The 22,874-nt window shown below is 42.5% G+C and overlaps 1 protein-coding gene across 1 annotated transcript in view; it reads right to left on the reverse strand.

The window, feature by feature from the left end:
- The window catches only part of NSD3 (nuclear receptor binding SET domain protein 3), a 119,084-nt gene that overhangs the window by 14,754 nt on the left and 81,456 nt on the right, over positions 1-22,874 (reverse strand). Inside the window, 7 exon segments of the mRNA XM_032228808.1 lie at positions 5,535-5,676; positions 7,892-8,008; positions 9,870-10,139; positions 11,719-11,831; positions 14,591-14,793; positions 17,860-18,016; positions 21,782-21,931. Of these exon segments, the coding sequence (XP_032084699.1) occupies positions 5,535-5,676; positions 7,892-8,008; positions 9,870-10,139; positions 11,719-11,831; positions 14,591-14,793; positions 17,860-18,016; positions 21,782-21,931 (1,152 nt within the window).

Raw genomic sequence — 22,874 nt, forward strand, 5'->3', positions numbered from 1 at the left:
AAAGTTAAAAATAGGATTTTTCTCTATTAAAATATTTTTGAGAGTTTTTTATTTTAATTTCATACATATAACCACAAGTATACCATTATATCTGAACAGAATTTTTTAATATTGTCCATTATATCATTCCCTCAACCCAGAACAGCTGTCATTCGCTCTTCTGTTTTCAATACACCATATTATACCTATTTCACTGCCGTCCTATTTCCTCTCCCTCACTCCTCCTCCCTACCTCCTTTCTTCCTTCTGCCATCCCTCTCTTCCCTGCTTCCCCTTCCTCTCTCCTTCTCCTCTCTCCTCTTTCCACTTCTTCTTTATCTCCTACTTCTCCTCTCCCTTCTACTTCCCTCTCTCCTGTCTCTTCTCTTTCTCCTTACCTCTACCTTTCCTTTCCACTCTCTCCAATTAATTTACGTGGGGTATTTCAGCATCTGAGCACACTTCATTTAATATTTGCTGGTATTGATAATTACATCCCAATAAACATCTTTCATATTTATGATTTAACATACATCCTCTTTTCCCATAAAAATATTTTATTTGTGTCATTATCTAATGGGGTTAATTTGGTTTGATGATTCATTCAATAAATGTTCTACAAATGTGTCTGTTTCAATTTTTAATACGGTAAATATTAATCAATGTAACCTAAACAAATGGTTCTTGGAGGGGAGGGGAAGAAACTTCCATCATTTTTTAAAAGTGGAAAGTGTTCCTGAGGGGGAAAAAAAATCAGTTATGAGACACAGATTTAGGAAGAAAATCGTCACGGCCCCCACCCTTCTGAGAAGTGAAGGGAAGCAAAAGCAGGAAGTACCATTTCTCCATGGTGACATCAATGCACTGCAACAATTTCCCAGGGGAAACCAGTTCAGTTTCTTTGCTTGTTGGTTTTCAGAAAGCAGTTTAAAATGAAACTGCTGTATTGTGGAGAGTGTTTTTAACTGAATTTGTGCTACTACTTGTTCCTTTTTATTCTTTTTTGTTTTGGGCTTGGTATTTTGTTTTTTTGGTTATATTGTGTTTTTTCCATGTGGAGTCTTATGACTGTTACTTGATTAGGTTTGTTGGGCTGGTGGAGGATTTCTGGGATTTGAAGTCTGCAAGTCTTAAAGTTGCCAAGTTTGGAGAGTCCTGATCTAAGCCACTTTTAGGAGGAGGAGGAAGACGAAGAGGGAAAAAAGATGATGAAGAGGAGGAGGAGGAGGAAGGGGAGGAGGAGGAAGGGGAAAAGGGAGGAGGAGGAAAAAGAAGATGAAGAAGAATAGAAGGAGAGGAAGAAAAGAAGAAGAAAGAAAGAAAGAAAACCTTGAGAAGATAGGGATGAAACTGTTACATTCTTTCCTTCCTCATGACATTAATAAAGTTGTTTTCATTACATGCAGTAGGGTTGGGTGCATAGGATTTTCTCTTTATTGTTTTCTATTCTTTAGCTGTAAGCCATCCAGATCTGTTTTGAATCTAAATAATAATGACAATAATCCTCCTTGGGTTATTATTATATCCCCGGAGACATCAAAAAAGAAGAGAGAGAACTGGAGAAAATATAAAAACCTGGAAACAGAAGTAGAGCAACTGTGGCAAAAGAAATGGAAGATATTACCAATAGAAATAGGGGCCTTGGGTGCAATCCCAAAACATCTGGAGCACCACTAGAACACCATCAACTATGAGAATGTTAACGTCAGTCAATTGCAAAAGGCAGCTTTTACTTGGAATAACTCATATTCTGTGACACCACCTTTGACATCATCAAACCACCACATCTGCCTAACCCAAGTCCTTGGGAATGGCTTGATTGATGGATCAAAATGCCAAATCCAATCTAAACATATGGCTGGCTGTGCAACAAACCATAATACCCAGATGTAACCCTACTGGGAGAGGTCATGGTCAATCTCCATCAGCATTTCAAAACAGGAAAACATTTTGTGCAATAAAAGCTGGCAAGTATAAATCTTTCGATCTGACTATTCATTTCAATTTGGTTTTGCTTCTACAAACAAGCATACTTATGCCAGAGGAAGAAAAATTTGAGCTGCCTCCTGCATCTGGCCAAAACTGTCACAGATGAAGAACTTTTCATACGTAAGCACATTGCTTATCACCTCAAGAGCTTTCCATTTGAGGCCATCATTGAATTGAGTCTTTGAATGGAGGGTTGGACTAGAAGACCTCCAAGGTCCCTTCTCACCTGATTATTCTAGGTTTTTGCTTTCTCTTTCAGAAGGAATAGAATCTCTTTGCACTTCTACCATCAGGCAGAAGGCATCAAAGTATAGCCAGACGAACAAACAGGTTTAAAGATAGTTTCTATCCTTGGGCTGTGAGACTTTTAAATACAACCACAATCACTCCATGCACACGCTAGTTTTTTTTCTTTTTCTTTATTTTTTTGTTTCTGTTATAATTTTGCACCAGTGAGGTTAAAACCAATTTTGTTGTATTTAAGTACAATGACAATAAAGATTATACTAGAATAGAATACTAGATGGAATGGAGAAGAATAGAACAGAACAGAAGAGACTAGGGTAGAATAGGAGATGGAATAGAATAGAATAGAATAGTATAAAATAGAATAGAATAGAATAGGGGTTAGGATAAGATAGGATAAGAAATGGAATAGAAGAAAAGAGAAGAGAAGAATTGAATAGACAGAACAGAACAGACAAGGATAGGATAGGAGATAGAATGGAATAGAATAGAATAGAAGAATTGAATAGAACAGAATAGGAGATGGAATAGAAGAGAAGAGAATAGGGGATAGGGTAAGATAGGATAGGATATGGAATAGAAGAGAAGAATTGAATAGAATAGAATAGAACAGACCAGACTAGGATAGGATTGTATAGGAGATGGAATAGAATAGTATAGAATAAAATATAACATAACAATAGAACAGAACATGAGATGGAATAGAATAGAATAGGGCCGGGATGGTGAACATATGGCACGCGTGCCACAGGTGGCACGCGGAGCCATTTGTCAGGGCACGTGAGGCGCTGCACTGTCAACTGAGTTCACCCTTTTTTAAAGCCATTTTTCGCCATACCCAGGCTCCAGAGGCTTCATGAGCTTCCCTGTGCAAAAAACTGGCCCTATGGGCAAACCGGAAGTTCAGGAATGGACTTCCGGTTTGCTCGGAGGGTCATTTTAAGTGCTCCAGAGGCTTCAGGGAAGCCTCCTGAAGGTCCCTGAAGCCTTCGGAGGACTAAAAACCACCCTACGAGCAAACCGGAAGTGACTTCCGGTTTGCTCATAGGGTCGGTTTAACCCTTAGGTGACTTCCGGTTTGTTCGTAGGGTCCTTTTTAGTCCTCAGGAGGCTTCAGGAAAGCCTCCTGAAGGTACCTGAAGCATCCGGAGGGCTTCAACCAACCCTACAAGCAAACTGGAAGTCCGTTCCCGAACTTCCAGTTTGCTCATAGGGCCGGTTTTTTGCGCTCCAGAGGCTTCAGGAAAGCTCCTGAAACCTCTGAAGGGCCTCCAATGGGGGAGAAGGCTCTTTTGGCCCTCCAGAGGCTCTTATAAAGCCTCTGGAGTCTGGGGAGGGTGGAAAATGGCTTTTAAAAAAGCTGAAGTCAGCTGGCCAGCAATTGCATGCGTGCTGGCCAGCTGACAGGGCAACATCACGTGTTCTCTGACAAATGGCTCCGCGTGCCACCTGTGGCATGCGTGCCATAGATTCGCCATCCCGGGGAAAGGTGATGCAATAGAAGAGAATAAAATAGACAGAACACGAGATGGAATAGAATAGAATAAAATATAATAGAAAAACAGAGTTGGAAGGGACCTTGGAGGTCTTCTACTCCGACCTCCTGCTCAAGCAGGAAACCCCACACTACTTCAGACAAATCGTTATCCAACATCTTCTTAAAAACGTCCAGCGTTGGACCATTCACACCTTCTGGAGACAAGTCGTTCCACTGATTAATTGTTCTCACTGTCAGGAAATTTCTCCTTAGTGAATTATTTCTGCAAATACAAGCTTTTCCCGTTTGCTTGATTTGCCCTGGGAAACAGCTCCATTTTTTCCATCCAGTCCCAGGGGCAGAGTCAGTATGAACAAAAAGGCAGAGGCCTGAACTATGTACAGAGATGTTTTTCAAAATGTTCGGAGAACATGTTTATCAAGAGGCTGTGAATGAGCAACAACAACAACAACAACAGCAGCAGCAAAAAGAACTAAGAGGCAGCGTAAAGCCTGAAAACAGAAGACTTCAGAGAATATCCCTATCCAGGTCAAATTGAGGAAAAAGAACTGGAAGGAATCCAGGAGCACCAAGCGTGGAAACGACAACTAGGCCACATGCTGCCTGCATTCCTGGGCAGGAGGAGAAGGGAGGAGACAATGCAGAGATTGATAGTAGCATTATGAGAGTTATACAAAACAAAGGACTGTCCCCAAAAAGTGCTTTTTCAAAAGGCAACTGGACTTTGTGTTTTTTCCCTTGAAGACGTTTCGCTTCTCATCCAAGAAGCTTCTTTAGCTCCCAGAGCTGAAGAAGCTTCTTGGATGAGAAGCGAAACGTCTTCACGGAAAGGCAAGAGCGGAAGAAGTATGCTCCACCTCATATTTTGGTAGATTGTCCTGATAGACCAGTCTCATCGGAAAAACACTTAATCTCTCTTCAGCTGACAAAGCGAGGGGAGTCTGTGGCCTTGAGGTCAATACATCTGCCTAATATGCAAGCGGCCAGGGTTCGAATCCCAGAAGGGTATGGCTAGCTGATGAGAGCTAAACAGCTTGAAATAGCTATACTAGTCTCCCTTCCTTTCGTTGTCGGTACAATTTGAAATTTCACATAAAAAAAGATTGTCATGGAAGCGACTGCCAGGGGTGGGGCTGCTGGGGGTTCGCAGGGGGTTGGGAGAACCTCTAACGAAGATTCTATGCAGTTTGGAGAACCACGAAATCCCACTCCTGGCTGGCCCCGCCCACCCTGCCCCGCCTCTCCTAGGAGTCCCCAAGAGGCCCATTTTGGATGCAGGTAAGTGCAGGGCATGCGTGGAGGCTTGGGAAGGGCAAAAAAAAACAAATGTTCAGGAAGAGCCTCCGGAGCCTGGAGCGGCCATTTTCGCTCTCCCGGAGGCTCGAGAAAAGCCTCCGGAGTCCTCCCCCCCCCCCCCACTGTGGTGCAGGAGGCCAACTAGGCTATGTCCACCATGGCCACGTCCACCCAGCAACCTGGCAGAGAACCCCTTGCTAAAATTTTTGAAGCCCACCCCTGCTCCTGGATTACAGCTGAAAGGCGAAAGCGGAAGCAGTATGCTCCATCCCATATTTGGGTAGACCAGGTTGCCCTGATAGACTGGTCTCACCGGAAGAACACGCCTTCAAGGGGAAAACAAAGTCCAGTTGCCTTCTGAAAAAGCACTTTTTGGGACAACCATGACCTGGATGACTGGGAATCTCCATAGACAAAAAACAAAACAAAGGCCTCTTAGATTAAAAAAAAAAAAAAGGCAACGCAGAGGTCAAAATAGCCACACTCACTTCCAAAGGCAAAGGGGAACGTTCAGAAGACAATTTACCTGCAGGAATATCACATAAAGCAAAGAGTCCCACCCGGACGTCTCCGTTCACTGTCCACTTCTGGGTTTCACAGTTGGGGTTGCAGCTGTGGTTCATGAAGCGAGAGTAGTTTCCCTTTGGTCCAGCATCTATTATGCGGTCCTTGGAGAAGACAAAGGATGCAGTAATTAACACCATGCCTCTTAAAGAATAAACTAGGATAGAGTAGTGTAGAGTAGAGTAGAATAAAATAGGAAATATACAATAGAATATAGAATAGAATAGAATAGAATAGAATAAGAGTTGGAAGGGACCTTGGATGTCTTCTAGTCCAGTCCCCTGCTTAGACAGGAAACCCAAATGTTTGTCCAATCTCTTCTTAAAAACTTCCAGTGTTGGGGCCTTCACAACCTCTGGAGGCAAGTTGTTCCATTGATTAATTGTTCTGTCAGGAAATTTCTCCTTAAGTTCTAGGTTGCTTCCCTCCTTGATTAGTTTCCACCCATTGCTTCTTGTCCTGCACTCAGGTACTTTGCATAATAGCTTGACTCCCTCTTCTTTGTGGCAACCCCTGAGATATCGGAATACTGCTATCATGTCTGTCTATGTTGATGCTTCTGCTGCAAAAATGAACATTGATACAGGAGCAGAAATTCAGCCTTTGCAGAAATTCAGCTTCTGACGTTGCAGCCTCAGTCACAAAAATTGGCAAGCCAAAAGATTCTGCTGAAATAGGGGAGTTAAAAACTCCTGTTTTGTCTGGTTAGCGAGTTAGGTAGGAGTGGCACAAAGCAATTGCTACTACTGTTCCATATATTATTAGTAAAGTCTGGCTTACATTAAAGACATCCCAGGCACCCAAAAGAGAGAAGAGGAAAGACAGAATAATGCCCACCTGGTGATAAGAATTTTATTTCAGGTTAAAAAAAACACGCTAGTTTTTGTTTTCACCCCATGCACATATTTTGACTCCCTAGACTTGAAGGGTGATGCACTGTCAACCTGGCCTGGAATTGGGGAAAAGATGAACAAACTGTTAAGGAAGCAGTTTCCAAAATATCTCGGGGGAAAAGAAAACATGAGAAAAAAACCTTTGTCTTGACTTTGTTTGATCTAAGATGGGCTACAGAGACAGACTTTCAAGGTTTAGTTCAACCAGTTAGCCTGCCGGTGGCCTTCTTTCTTGACCTTGCCTGCCTCTAAGGGGTGAGCCAAGATTTAGGACATTGCTGAACCATCGTTCATCATTGGTTCAAGACGGGATTCGGGCAGGGGTGGGATTGAAAAATGTTAGCAACCAGTTCTCTGTCCCGGTTGCTGGGTAGGCATGGTCATGGAGGGCATGGTCATGGCCTACTCAGCCTCCTGCACCATAGCGGAGGTTTTCCTCGAGCTTCTGGAAAGGTGAAAATGGCTTCCCCCCGGCACCGGAGGCCTGAAACGAGTCCATTTCCAGACTTCCGGGAAGCCCATTTTTCACCCTCGTAGAGCCTCCATGCAGGTTCTGCACTTACCTGGCATGATGAACAGGCCATTTGGTCCTTGCAACAACCGGTTCGGCAAACCGGATGCAAAATTAACATCCGGCTTACTCGAACCAGTCCGAACCGGCTGAATCCCACCCCTGGATTCGGGCTGAAAAGAGGCAACATTCCCTTTAGCACGGGGCTCTCCAAACTTGGTAAAATATAAGACTTGTGAACTTCAACTCCCAGAATCCTTTAATTTAAATTTGTCAAGTCTGGAGACCCCTGCTTTAGCATGAAGCCTAATAATTGGTGGTTTTAAGGAAATGGAGAGAAGGATTGGGATTCATTCATTTGCTGAGGCCTATTTTCTCCTGTTTCAACTCTTCCCTCCCCCAGTTACATTTTGTGCAATGCAGAAACCACTCTTACAACTCAGTCTGAATGAAGAGTCTCTTGAAACGTTCTTGGTTTTTATTTCCATGTGGTTCTCATATCCAAAAAAAGTAGAACTAAGGAGAGCCGTGACAGCAATCAACCAATGGAACAGCTTGCCTCCAGAAGTTGTGGGTGCTCCGTCACTGGAGGCTTTTTTTTAAAACAGAGACTGGACAGCCATTTATCTCAAATGGTATAAGATCTTCTGCTCAAGTAGGGGGTTGGACTAGAAGACCTCTAAGGCCCCTTCCAACTCTAATATTCTATGTTCTAAACCCCATTTCTGTTTTTATAATCCCTGCAGGAAGGTTATAGAGTGACCAGCTGCTTTCATTTGAAACTCTTGATAATCTAACTCAGGTTTTGCTGGTGGATTTCACATGCAGGTGAAATTTTCACAGGTGTCAAAACTAGAATAGCTCTGATGCAAGAATGACATAAAACATATACATACACACACAGCATCCTTTTACCTTTGTAACAGTTAACATATAAAAATTGGTCACGCTGTTCTCATGGGCACGCTTAATTCGCAATCTGCACTCTTCCTCGTCAATTAATTCACCAACATATTCATTGACAAATTCACCCTAAAAGAAGAAAAAAAAATCAAAACAGAGAAATGGACTTGTAAACGGGGAGCATTATACTATAGAGCTGTATTTCTCAACCTGGGATACTTTAAGATGTGTGGACTTTCAACTACCAGAATTCTCCAACTAGCCGTGACTTGGGAATTCTCAGAATTGAAGTATGCCCATCTTAAAGTGGTCCAGACTGAGACACACTATTATAGAACAGAGTTCCCCAACATTTTCAGCTTTGTGGACCGGTGGAGGGGGCGGGAGAGAGGGGACGGTTCTGTGCGGGTGCACGGTGAGTAGTTTGGAGAACTGGCAAATAGGCTGGCCCCACCCCCACTCCCTCCCAGCTGTTCTTCTTTTATTGCCCTGAACAGGAGAACGGAGCTGGAAAGCAGGTTAGTGGGGTGGAGAGGGAATGGGGATTTTGCAGTATCCTACTCCTGCCATGCCCACCAAGCCACACCCACAGAACCGGTAGTAAAAAGTTTTGAATTCCACCACTGCCTCTGACCCTCGGGACTAAAGAAAATATGAAATATGCAATAATAGTACAAACATGCAATTAGATAACAGAGAAATTGTGAGGGAAAGAAAAATTGTGTATAAATTGGTAAGCAATTGCTTTTTTCGAGAAACCAAATTAAGTGTATGTTGTCATGGAAATATTTTAAGTAGTTAAAAACATATGTATACATTAAGAAATGAAAACACTGGAATTCCTTTGTTTCGGTTAGTCGTCAGCCTTCACATTAGAAAACAGAGTCTGCCACTACAAGACTATGAGAAGAAGGAATTTCATAAGATTTTATTTTGTGTTGATAGTTCAAGCAACTTTTGTGCGGTGGCTTGACTGTTTTTAACAATAAAATTTTTGGTGAAACAAGTCACCTCCTTACTAGAATATAGGGAAGGGGGGAGAATTAAAGTGTACATATACCTTCAGGTTTTTTTCAGTTTTATTGTCATGTTTTACTTGAATCATTTTTTTTAAAGAATAAGCTAATAATTGTTGGTCATCATCCTAAAGCCACACAAAGAATTGATTGCATATAGATCTTTTAAAGTTAATAATAAAAGAATTCCAGATTCTAAGAACCTAGCTAAACTTTATCAGTGATGCTTAGCTGTGTGTGTTTATATTATTTTACATTTGTGTAAAAAATGAGAAATGTCATAAAGCAGCATTTTTTTCTCCCCTTTCATTCTGTCTTCCTTTTTAATCTTCCTGCCTTCATTTGATTTTTAAAGAATATAAAGGAATAGGTAACCCATTCAAAAACCAAGCAAGCTTATATATTCAAGAGAGAGATATAAAGGGGGGGGGAACATAGTTAGGATAGATCAGCGAAGGAAAAGGATTAAGAAATGACACTAAATTATATTTGGGTTTGCGTAAATACCATCCCAAGGAACATAAACTGAGATTTGAAAGAGACACCTATAATAACAGAAAAAGAAAGGGAGAGAGGATGAGAGAACGAGAGGAAGATGGAGGAAAGAAGAAAGAGGTAAGGAGAGGCGGATGGAAGGGAGAGAAAGAGAGGGTAGGAAGGGGAAGAGGAAGAGTAGGAGTAGGGGAAAGGGAAGAAGGAAGTGGCAGGAGAGGAGGAAGGAAGAAAGAAGTAGAGAAGGGAGGGAGGGAGAAAAGAAAGGGAAAATAAGGTGATGTTATAACAGGCAGAAGGGATGGTAAATAAAGCAACCCAAACTGTATATTATAACCTATTAAATGAAATAACAAATGTACAAGAATGACAAATGTAAAGAAGAATAACAATTATGTGATTGTATACTTAAAAAGGTATGTAAGAGAATAAAAAAATATATTTTTTTAAAAAAATCAAAAACTAAACAAGCTTCTGGCTACCTTTTTAATGTTCCGTTTAGTCCGTAGACCCCATCCCCGTCTGTCGGTTTTGATGATTTCCGCTTCCGGATAGAGTCTTTTGGTAAAGCACTGGTTTTGGCAGCGTTCTCCCGCGGGGCAAACCTGAGGGTGACATTCGTACTGCAGCATCCGATTTAAGCACTCCGACTCCAGGCCACAAGGATTCTCGTCTGCTGGCTTACAGTTACACCGTGGGATTTCGGACAGGTCTGCCACTTGGATCTGGACTTTTCCGACCACTTTGTTGGACTGTAGGATGCAGAACGACAGGCACAGGCAGAGCATTAGTTCACCATAAAAGAGAATCTCCATGGCTGAGGGTTGAAAGGAGGGCTCCATGCTGCTCTCTGAGCTTTCTTGCAGATGTTTCAGGACCCAACTAGGTAACATCATCAGTGCTAGTAAGGGAGTGCTGTTTGCTGTTTGTTAACCTCAGACCAACAATCAAATATACCATACCCCAATCAACAAACTGCCAAAGAGCCGTCAGTAAACAGCCCAACCAAAGAATCTCTAAGCCACCCCCACTCACACAGACAGTAAAGACTATAAACTGAATGAAGGACACAGATAGAACATTAGTTCACAATAAAGAAGAATATTCATGGTCAGGGTTGAAAGGAAGGTTCCTTGCTGCTCTCTGAGCTTGTTTGTTTTCTTGCAGATGTTTCATGACCCAACTAGGTAACATCATCAGTGCTAGTGCTGTTTGCTGTCTGTCAACTTCAGGCCAAAAATCAAGTAAACCATATCCCAATCAAGAAAGTGCCAAAGAGCCATCAGTAAACAGCCCAACCAAATAATCTCTAAGAGGGTCCCCACCCACACAGACAGGCAAGATATCTGTCAATCCTGAAGTGAACCTGGCTGAAGCCTTCCTGGAGGTTTCAGTAGCCGGCCAGCAGAGCTGGCAGCTGATTCGGACAGTGAAGAGTTTGGGGAGGAACATGGGCCAGTCCTGGAGTCTGGGGAAGGCTCTGATGAGGGCTCTGTGTCAGAGGCAGAGAGGAGGCCAGGGCTGTATGCCAGTTAGTAGCTGCCTTCAGAGTCAGACAGCAGTGGGGCAGAAGAACAGCTGGAGCCTGTTCCCAGTGTGCGCATGTGCAGAGTTGCCAGGCAAAGGGAACAGCTAAAGAACAAGGGAGAACTTGGGAGTAAAGCCACAGGTGGACGATGAATGGCCCTTCTCAGAGGAAATAAAAGTGGAAAGAAAGGGGAGTGGAGTTTGCAGGAGACCATTAGTTCCCTTAATTGGTTCGTGACTCTCCAAGACTCCTTGCCAAGTTTTGCAGATATCGGCCTGTCATCTCTCCAAGCGAGAGACGGTCTGTGACTGTAAATCCTCCCTGGAAAGACTTTGCTGGATGTGAATGAGCAGAATTCACGGTAAATTAATAAAAGGGGTTTTCTTTTTTGTGACAAGGAGTTTGCTTCATTCTCTTGGGAAGCCTAGGTTGGAACTAGTAATGAAACATCTGCAACAAAACAAGCAAACTCAGAAAGTACCAAGACCCCTCACATTAATGGTTAATGTGTTTAATGTGGTTAATAATAATATTTACCATTTGATAACAAATTTTGTGAGCAGAATCAAAGATCTTATGAGAGTAGAGGACTCTGTGATGAGTCTTAAGCTGAGAAAAAGGAAGCTCAATACACTACTCTCCAGTTTCAAAGCAGATCCAGATTTTTTCAAAACAAACAGGCTAAAAGTCGATACGTACAGAAAAATAAAATATCCTCACATTTAAGAAGTAACACACTTAAAATCCATCTATATGCTTCGCACACAAAACATGCACGCAGCCACACAATACAAGGGACTCACTTTAATGTGTTTATAGGGAGGCGGTTTTCTGGAATTCCTCTCAATCTCAAGTGCTTCTTTACTTTCTCTTTGTGCTTTTAGTTCCTGGAAGCGTTTTGCGGCTTCTTCAAGTGCTGTATGAGTTTTTCCCCAAAGCAGAAAAAAAAATCTAGCATTAGCAACTGTATTCAGAGATCCACAAAGACCAAAACTCATTTAAACAATTACCATATTTTTCAGAGTATAAGACGTACCTTTTTCCCTCAAAAAAGAGGCTGAAAATCTGGGTGCATCTTATACACTGAATACAGCATTTTTTGCCTCCTGAAACTCCACCCCCTTCACCAAAATGGCCGTGCAGAGCCTTTAAGAGGCTTCCAGAGTGCTCCTGGGGGCTGGGGAGGGCAGAAATGAGTGGAAAATGGGCCATTTTTGCTCAATTTGGCCCCCACCCCCCAGGAGCACTCTACAAGCCTCCTAAAGGCTATTCATGTCCATGGGGGGGGGGGGGGAGACAGGCCGATTTTCATGAAAAACAGGCTGTTTTGGGAAGGTCTGCAGAGTGCAAAAACTTTTTTAAAAAAAATTGTCTCTTCAAAATCTTGGTACGTCTTATACTCTGAAAAATATGGTACGTAAGCATCTAGCCCTGGCCTCTACTTAAAAGCAATGAGTTTAGGGACAGATTTGTAATGGAATGTATGGATGACCTGGAATGGAGACAGGAGGAAATGCTGCCTAGGAAATAATCAGATAAGACAGGCAGGAGCCTGCAATCACTTAATGGTCAGAAGAAGAAACTTAGGGAAGCCCCAATGGACTGAGCTCTTACAAGTGGAGGTGGGAGATTTGTGCCTTCAGGCTTGCAAGATTTATAGTAGAATTAGAGTTGGAAGGGACCTTGGAGGTCTTCTAGTCCAACTCCATGTTCAGACAGGAAACCCTACACCACTTCAGACAAATGGTTATCCAACATCTTCTTAAAAACTTCCAGTTTTGGAACATTCACAACTTCTGGAGGCAAGTTGTTCCACTGATTAATTCTTCTAACTGTCAAGAAATTCCTCCTCAGTTCTAAGTTGCTTCTCTCCTTCATTAGTTTCCACCCAATGCTTCTTGTCCTACTCTCAGGTGCTTTGGAGAATAGCTTTGCTCCCTCTTCTTTGGGGCAACCCCTGAGATATCATGACTGCTATCATGTCTCCCCTAGTCCTTCTTTTCATTTGATGTTATTCCTTCCAGGTACACCAGGTAGGAAGCACAAGATGAACTAATTCATACATACATACATGTATATATGTTGATGATGAACTAATTCCAAAGTAACTAATCTCCAAAGCACCTGAGGGCAGGCAAGAAGCAATGGGTGGAAACTAATCAAGGAGAAAAGCAACTTAGAACTAAGAACTTTCCTGACAGTGAGAACAATTAATCAGTGAAACAGAAGTTGCCTCCAGAAATTGTGAATGCTCCAACACTGGAAGTTTTTAAGAAGAGATTGGAAAACCATTTGTCTGAAGTGGTGTAGGGTTCCAAGGTCCCTTCCAACTATTCTATTCTCTATATTCTATTCTATTAATTCTAGTTTGTTGTAAGACTGAGGGGGGTCCTTGGTGCTCTCTGAGTGTGGCTGTTTTCTTGCAGACGTTTCATTACCCAAACTAGGTAACATCATCAGTGTTATTGGGAGGCTACATTGGCAAAATCCTGTCAGTCTGAAGGCACAAACTTCCTGTTCCACTTTTAATTACTTGATTCATTAGTGTGGGCCTTTCCTAATTTTTTTCCTCTGCTCACTAAGTGACTGCAGGCTCCTGCCTTCCTTGCCTTGATTGTTTCTTGGGCAGCATCTCCTCCTTTCTTTCCCCAAGGTCATTCATACATTCCAATACAAAATTTAAGCCTTGTCATCTTGATTTCCCACATTATCTTTTGAGAGGTGGGTTATTCATTTATAAGGCATTAAAATTTCTCCTCAAAAATTTCTGGGCCTATAAGAGATCCCGAGACCCTTCTTCTGTTAGTTTGCCACAGAATAAATGTGCCTCAGTGGAAAATGCATAGTATTTGTTCTTAATCTTATATCAGATTTAGGTTCTAATTAAATTCAATAGTCCGACATAACACTGTGCTCATAAGCTTGTTTTAAAAGGAAAGGATATTTGTCTTTCACATAAAACAGCATGCAGATAAAAGAAGGATGAATGGCATTTCTACAAATTATATCTATCACACACATTTTCCTCAGTGGGGCCTTTAAAAAAAAATCAACAACCTTTATTCTTTAAACCAATGCTTGAATAATCATTTTGTTTCTTTCAAATGAAATAGAAAATCCTTGCAGAAATGATATTATGTACAGTTCCGATGTGCAGAATAGAAGCATTTTACATGGAATTAAAGGTAAAGATAAAGGTTCCCCTCGCACATTTGTACTAGTTGTTCCTGACTCTAGGGGGAGGTGCTCATCTCCGTTTCAAAGCCGAAGAGCCAGCACTGTCCGAAGACATCTCTGGGGTTATTTGGCCAGCATGACTAAGTGCCGAAGGCGCACAGAACGCTATTACCTTCCCACCAAAGGTGGTTCCTATTTTTCTACTTGCATTTTTACATACTTTCGAACTGCTAGGTTGGCAGAAGCTGGGACAAGTAACGGGAGCTCACTCCGTTAGCAGCGCTAGGGATTCAAACCGCTGAACTGCTGACCTTTTTGATCAACAAGTCAGTGTCTTAGCCACTGAGGTATCGCGTCCTATACATTAATTCCATACATGGAATTAAATGGAGTTTAATTAACTAAAACGTCTTAATTTCAAGGCACCATTTCCCTATTCAGGGACAATGGAGATCCCAAAACGTGGAGCCTTAGCCAGTAGAAATAATTTCAATTTACCTTTTTTGAAAGTCTTGTTAATATTAGTCTGCCCTTCAGCAAAGCTTTTATCTCCTTCAACGTAGAGGAAGACTCTCCCCTGATGCACCCAGTAGTAATCATGTGAACCAAAGAAAAATACCGGGAAGTCCCCAACATCATGTTTGAGGCCCTGGATGTTGAGAGGAACAGATCTGGGATTGCATATCTCAGCTGGCCACCACCTAGGAGAAAGAGGGATGGGTAGATGTAAGGGCAGGAGGAGAGAACAATTGGAGAAGTAAGCAGTTAGCTTAGATTTCAGTTGTCAAGCCAACTCCCTTAGATTAGTTCTGGGGTCCCCAACCTTTCGGACCTGAGGGACCACTAAATTCATAATTTTAAATCATTAGGCAGATGATCGGCTGGGTAGGCGTGGCTAGGTGGTCATGTGACTGGGTGGGCATGGCCAACTCAATGTCACTCATGTCAAGGGGTGCCTCGCCAGCCTATACTCGCCACTCCTCGCCTGCCCAGGGTCCTTAGGGCCCCAACAGGAAGCAGTTGTTGGAGCTAAGCAGCCACCAGGAGAAAGGGTTGGCAAAAGAGCTCAGTTCAAATTGGATCTGGCTGAGGAGGCGGCTCCGCTGAATCACCTCACTGAGGACTATGAGCATAGGCTTTCCAAGCAGAGGGAAGACCTGCGGGAGTGCAAGGCCAGGTATTGGCACCTGAGGCTCAGCCAGCTGAGATGGTCAGCCAGTTCCAGGCCATGATGAAGTCCCACTGGAACGAGGCCCTCTGGCTCTTCCCTCCAGCCTTTGCCCAAAGCCCCAGGAGGCTGAAGCAGACCCCAACTCGGAATTTCTGCCCCCCTCCAACCTGCACAAGTAGACCCCGAAGAGGGAGACTCTCTGCAGCAACACAAGCGTTCATTGCACGTATCTGCCCCAGGGGCCGTAGTTTGAGGACCCCTGATTTAGTGCAATATAAAACATGCAAATAATTTTTCTGCGGATCACCAAAATTTTCTCACGGACCACCAGTGATCCACGGACCACTGGTTGGTGACCGCTGGATTAGTTTACTTCAATACAGTCTTATACAGCAGAGCAGTACGATGGACTAGAGGTGGAGCTGCCACCTCACAATCAGGAGGCTGTGAATTCAATCCTAGGTAGAGGCACATATTTCTTTCTTTGGGAACATTGAGAATATATCTGCTGAGCAAAGCTCCGCATTGACGACAGGAATAGCATCCGGCCAGTAAACACTCAGCTGCATTCAGTTACCCAGACTCCACCCTGCAAGCGATTATGGGGGTTGTTAAATCATGATGAATACAGTCTTACACCATTATTCTCCCATCAGTTATGAGGTTGAATATATGAAACTCTGTGTCAAGTTAGCTCTACTGACATCCTCATTCAAATGATTGGACCTAAAATAAGCGAACAAAAGAGTATTGCTCAACTTTATTAATGTTAAAAGAAGCAAACCGACCCACAAGACGCCTTTTTAACGTCAACCTCAAAGGCTGTATGTTCGTGATTCATGTGATAAAAGTTAAATGATCAAAATTAAGGTCAGAAGTGAGCCTCTGAAAAATAAATAAATAAGTCTAATGGCAAGGTCTCTGAAATCAAGGATGTGGGGTCACTTGACTTGACTTGAGTCTTTAGCGTCGGTACGGCATCGCCAATCCCTTCGCTGTAGAGTCGCATGCATCCCGAACCATCGCCACCCATTGTTTGCGATTTTGAGCGGCAGTTTTGCCATCTCGTATGGTAAAATGGATTCGCGAGAGGTCTTCTTCAATCAGCTTCATCCATGTTTTCCGTGGGGCGTTCTTATGCACCCGTATGTAACACCCGTATGATGCACAGGTGATATTCTGCAGGTTCTGACCAGTTCTGGATCACTGGTAGCGGAAATTTTGAGTAGTTTAGAGCAGTGGTCTCCAACCTTGGCAACTTTAAGACTTGTGGACTTCAACTCTGGGAGTACTTGAGAGACCACCTCCTGCCAATTGCCTCCCACAGATCCATTAGATCCCACAGATTAGGCCTCCTCCAAATTCCATCTGCCGTCCAATGCCGGCTGTCGACCACCCGGAGGAGGGCCTTCTCTATGGCTTCTCTGGCCCTTTGGAACGAGCTCCCCGTGGAGATTCGGACCCTCGCCACCCTTCAGGCCTTCCGGACAGCCGTTAACACCTGGCTGTCCCAGCAAGCCTGGGGTTGAGTTCCCCCCCTACTCGAACTTGTTGTGCTTGCTGGGTTTTTAAATTGTTGTATCACTGTCCTGTTTGTCTTACTTTTTGTATTTGTTCCCCTTCCCTTGGTTTTTGTTCAGCCACCCTGAGTCCCTTCGGGGAATAGGGCGGCCTACAAATCGAATAAATACCAATACCAATACCAATACCAATACCACTGGTTTAGAGAACCGGTAAATACCACCTGTGACTGGCCCCGCCCGTATCTATTGTCTGCCTCCCGAGTTCCAGCTGAATGGGAGGCAATGTTCTGACCTAAGCTTCCTGAGACAGTAAAAAGCACACACAGTCCCAAAAACCCTCTTTTTATTTCAAAGGCTGTGAATTATGTTCATTCACAGCCGGTAATGAGCCCCAAATAGTTTGTAAAGAGTCTGACAGAAGTCTGTCACCATCCTTCGTGATAAGGCTGATAAACACCCACATTTATCTCCCTTGAAACGCTGGCAAAGACCTAATTGCCAATTAGCTTTGCAAGGCCATACGGAGCACAGAGTCAAAACAGAGCTTCAGAATTTAAACCGACCAGAACAAACAAAGTTGCTTCTTGCAAAGGCTCGTGTGCCTTTGCTCCTCCTTTATGTCTTATGGGAGGGGCCAATCATCTCCAAGCCTTACTCTCGAATCGCCCCTTTTGTCTTAACTGTTCTTGCCTTCTGGCAGCTCTGCGCATGCGTGCACTGGGAATAGACTCCCCCTGTTCCTCTGCCTTGCTGATGTCCAACACCGGAGGCTCCAGAGGCAGCACACAACTCCCAGATAGCCCTGGCCTCCCTCTCTGTCTCCGATGCAGAGCCCTTGTCTGAGCCTTCCCCAGACTCCTATCCCATGCTCCGCCCCAACCTCCTCACTGTCCGACTCTGCTGCCAGCTCTGCCGGCTGCCAGTGGACCACAACAGGAAATGGAGATTTTACAGTATCCTTCCCCTGCCACGCCCACCAAGCCACACCACATCCACAGAACCAGTAGTAAAAATTTGAATTCCACCACTGGTATGACGATGAAAATAATTATTGTTCATTGGCTTTAAGGTACCTGTAATTTCCAAGCTTGACCCAAACAATCTGCTTGTATCGCAACTTCTTGCCGGATTTGCAATCGTTGCAGTTCCAGGAGCCGCCTGGCATCTCTATGTTAAGACATTCCGGGTGGAAGGATGCGGGACAAGATTCACAGCACAACAGCTTCCCACCTTTAAGGCAACAACAGAGCTCACTTTATAGTTAAAGGAAACAAGTGGTGCACACATCTCTGATTTTTTTTTCTTTTAAAAAAATGCATTAGGCATTGGGGTTTGCCATGTCATCCAATATGAATGGTAAAATATGAAAGGATCAGGTCAGAATTACAATGCCAGGATTTAAACCACTTGTTTTGTTGGTATTAAAATCAATCAGACCAACTTGCTAGATGGAGAACTTAAATGGATAGATCTCATTCTGTTTTGTCAATATGGGTAATACGGTTAGACGGGTGTGTCTTTTCCAAATACTGGTATTTTAAATATGACAAACTGTTCAGGGAGTTAATTATCCCCAACAGTCTAGACCTACATTTTGTTTTAAATCTGCATTGTCATGACCTGATCCCTTAGCAATCAGTTAGTGCATGTAAAATCAGCCTATAGGTTGATCAATATTGTTCTGGTTTTTTTTAAAAAGCGTATTAGCAAAACAAATCCAAAATTTTTAGAATTCCAAATCATTCTTGTCCCTTCAAAATGAAGCATTATAATATTATATATATAGTCTCAGCTGATAAAAGCATCACCAATCTTTTAAACTATGAAGTTATGTATTTCCTTCCTGGCATATACAATACTGGTGCATCTGCATCAATTTGTACATTTAAGTATTTTAGGTATTTTACTTCTGTGCTAAGTTCAAAAAACTTTTGAAGCAAGAAGAGAATTTCACTTGTTAAAAGGCTGAAAACTAAGAAATAGTTTCTTAGGCTATCTATTGATTTTCTTTCAGTCTTTGATGTCATTAAATCTAAAAATGTAGAGGATTTACACTTGAAGGGAATCCTCGCAATAATTTAGAAGGCAGCATTTAAACTTTTTTTTAACGAATCAGAGAAATGTAGATTATTTTCTACAAATCGGTCAGAAAATTTTGTCCACCTATAGACTTCAAAATCTGTAATTTGCACTGATTGTTACAAAGCTTTATAGGTTACTTAAAACAACAACATTGTTGCTATATTTCCTCTGCCATGAAATGCGACTGAGTCGAAATGTTCGGATTGCAAGGGTCATTCCAAAAAAATACCAAAATCAGTTTTAAAAGAATGCAAGTTATTTCAGAGGAAATACAGCCCCCGTCATCCAAACGATACCCAAACAGCAGAATGCCAAAAGATATGAAAATCAAGCAAAACAAATAAAACCACACAGATTTTTTTCAACGCTAAGCAAGGAAACTTGGTGGCTTTGACAATGCATTAGTAAGATTTTCTGCACCTATGAAAGAGGGCTCAAAATAATTGATCGTCTCAAAATAATTGATCGTCTCAAAATAATTGATCGGCAAGAGACGATTTTGAAGAGACATTCTTCAAAATATGCCAGCATGGTGAGTCACATGCTTTATAAAACATTCAAAAGTCAATAAAATCTTCCCAAACTTGGCAGACCGTAAAAAACCCTTCGATTGGGTCAAGGCTCCGAGTGTAGGCTGTCAATATGGAGCTGCAGGAGCAGGGCCACTACCCATTTTCACAGGGGATGTCATATTATGTATGCTATCTGCATGCATGAAGTAGAAGGGAAGACAAATACGTCAAATGGATACAAGAAGCACACTCTCCCACTATCCATAGGTTTTACATACATAGAACTTGTCCAAACAGTTCCAAAACTATGCTATATCCTGTTGTGTGTGGCCATGTTATGAAAAAGAAATCCTGGCCAGAATCAGGTAGCTTGTTACTTTGGGTGGACCCTGAAATATCGGGCATCCCCTTCCCAATTGTGTATCTCTACAGATTACCGTATTTTTCAGAGTATAAGCCGCACTTTAGTTTTTGGGGAGGAAAACAAGAAAAAAAAATATTCTGCCTCTGCCTACCAGCATCCATCGGTATTCATCTGGCTAGCGTCCTTGCAGCAAATAGCAAACAGTCAGGTCAGCTTCAGCACATTATTACAGCCTGATTCAGCACGAGCAGCTGATTGGCGGGTGGGTAGGCCTCCCAGAACACCCCCAATCAGCTGTTCCAGGCATGGAGGTGGTGATGGTCTGTGGCAGTCTCTGCAACCTGGAACAGGTCTAAATTCAACGCGCAGTGGCTGAAAATGGCCGAAGGATGGGGGCTGGCGGGTGGGCAGGGCTACATTCAATGTATAAGATGCACCCCAATTTTCACCTTCTTTTAGGGGGGGCAAAGTGTGTCTTATACTCCAAAAAATATGGTAATATGAAAACTTGCAATACATAACAGTCAATCCCTCACACACACGATTCTATAGTATTAGCCAATGATACTATGGGACCACATTAATTTAAGCCTTCTTCCCATTAGTAGCTATCGCTCGATACTTGAAGCATTACCTAAAGGCTCCCAAAGAATTGCAAATAAAAACACGGCTCTTCAGGAGTTATTCTATCGCTGGCTGGTGTTTCAGCTACTCAGCTCTATGTGATTATTTTGCTGGTTTGTTCTCACTGACTTTAACTCTATATTATTCTGTCTGTTCTAAGATGCTCAGAGCCTTTGGCAGCTGAGGGACAGATAAACAAAAATAAGCCACATAAATAAGCGGTTTAGAAATACCCCTGTAGGAAGTACACTTCCAGGGAATGATGGAAGAGGGGAAATAGTTTATGTCTATGTTATTCCATTAGATGAAAATGTAGGAGGCTATAACTACCAGCCAAAAGCAATCCAGCTACTTAAATTACAATAAAGCAGGGGTCTCAAAACTTGGCCAAACTTTAAGACTTGTGGATATCACCTTCCAGAATTCTCCAGTCACCAAGAAGTCTTAAAGTGACCAAGTTGAGAGACCCCTACAATAATGCGTTTAAAGGCCTTTTATGCAGGGGTGAAATGCTACCGGTTCGGAAAGGTTCGCCCAAGCTGGTAGTAAAAAATGCTACCGGTTTGGGAGAACTAGTAGCTCCAATGATCAGCTGTGCAACAATCAGCTGTGTTGTGCGATTAGAAATCGTGCAGCACAGCTGATGGTTGCACAGCTGATCTTTGTAACTACCGGTTTGCCCGAATGGGTAACATTTTTTTACTACTGGTTCGGGTGAACGGCGTGCCTGCGCACATGAAGCGAACTGGTAGCAGACGTCAGAGCATTTCACCCCTGCTTTTATGCCTAGAAGAGGCAGACTATGTTACATACTGACCTAAGGTCAATTTTCCTTCTGCAATGAAAGCCCACTGATAAATGAGAAAGCTATTCAGTCAACAGCTAGCTATAAACTGGCATGCCAAGGCTGGGCAATTAGTCTGGGGTCACCGGCTCACACATCTGGAAGTTCCAGGCAGTCTACTCTTAAGCTGTAAAGGAATCTGAATAAGACCCAAAATGGACAATAACTCCTTTAGTGTGGTTAATAGACATGATTGATCTAAACAACAAAATAGACTCTTATAGTATCCCTCCAGGTTCTACAATTTTGCCTCAGGATTTAGGAAAGTCTGCTGGATTGGCTAATCATGCACAAGTCTATGCTTGAGTGGGATTCGGTAATTATTTTAAGCCCCTTTAGAAGATTTCGGCCAACATGAATACACGTTCAAAATAAGCAATGAGTGAGGTTTACAAAGTGCAACGAGGAAGTGCCAGATGAGCATACAAAGCTTTGGTTTTAGTTTAAAAGGAAAAAATAAAAAGAAAGCAAACGAAAAGAAAGGGAAAGCAGGAAAGGTGAAAGAAAATTAAAAGCACGCAAGAGAGAGAGAGAGAGAGAGAGACAGAGAGAGAAGCTATTTTGGTTACCTTTCTCACATTTCTTTTTGGAAGCTGACGAAGAAGGAGGAATCATAGGTAATTTCATCAACTCAGCACGATTTGATTCATTCAGCAGATAGTGAGATTTATTGGCATATGAACTGAACAGGGGCTCTGAATGATCCTGCACTACCAGCCCTATACAAAACAAACAGAAATAAAATGAGTTGCAATGAAACTACCCATGATTCCATAAGGAGGAAAAACGAAATAAAATAAACCAAATGGATAACCTATTATGCATATTTTCACTGGTGCTTTTTATAAGTAAGGAAAAGGAAAAGGTGATGCGATGAAGGAAAAGAAAAGGTGAAAGAAAAAAATATATTTTTTTCTATCTCTAAGAGGCCGTCACACTGAAGGAGGTAGCGTCCATGCCCGAGTACAAAAGAGCGAAAGTTAAGTACAGGTAGTCCTCAACCTACGACCATTGATGTTGTTAAGTGAGAAATGTGTTAAGTGAGTCTTACCCCATTTTACGACTTGGGCGAATCACTGCAGTGGTTAAATTAGCCACAGGGTTGTTAAATGGATCTGTGCTTGTCAGAAGGTTACAGAAGGGGAATCACATGACACCCCCCCCCCCCGGGGACACTGCAACCATCATAAATGTGAATCCCTGGTCAACCATCCAAATGTAAATCCTATGAACATGGGGATGCTGCAACCGTTGTGTGAAAAATGGTCCTAAGTCACTTTTTTCAGTGCCGTTGTATCTTCGGTCACTAAGCAACCCGTTGTAAATTGAGGACTACCTGTACTAGGTCTGAAATTGAATTTTACCTGTGCTCCTTTTTAAATCTTCAATTAAAGAAAAGCACCTATGAGGCTATCTCTACTTTTGTCTTCCCCCACCCCCACCCCAAATATTAAAGTTAGCTGTGAAATTGGTAGTTAAGATCCACACTAGGGACTAGAAACTTAAAAAAAATAACATGCTGGCTGTTGGCTGAGCTATAAAAATGTTAAAATATTACTTAGGCAAGTTTTGCCAGTGGATCTTATTACCTGCAGCTCATTTATCCCTTTTGTTGTATGAATCACTGACATAACCGTGTATTATTTACTTTGGAGAAATATC

The sequence above is a fragment of the Thamnophis elegans genome, chromosome 13, assembly GCF_009769535.1.
Source record: "Thamnophis elegans isolate rThaEle1 chromosome 13, rThaEle1.pri, whole genome shotgun sequence".
NCBI lineage: Eukaryota > Metazoa > Chordata > Lepidosauria > Squamata > Colubridae > Thamnophis > Thamnophis elegans.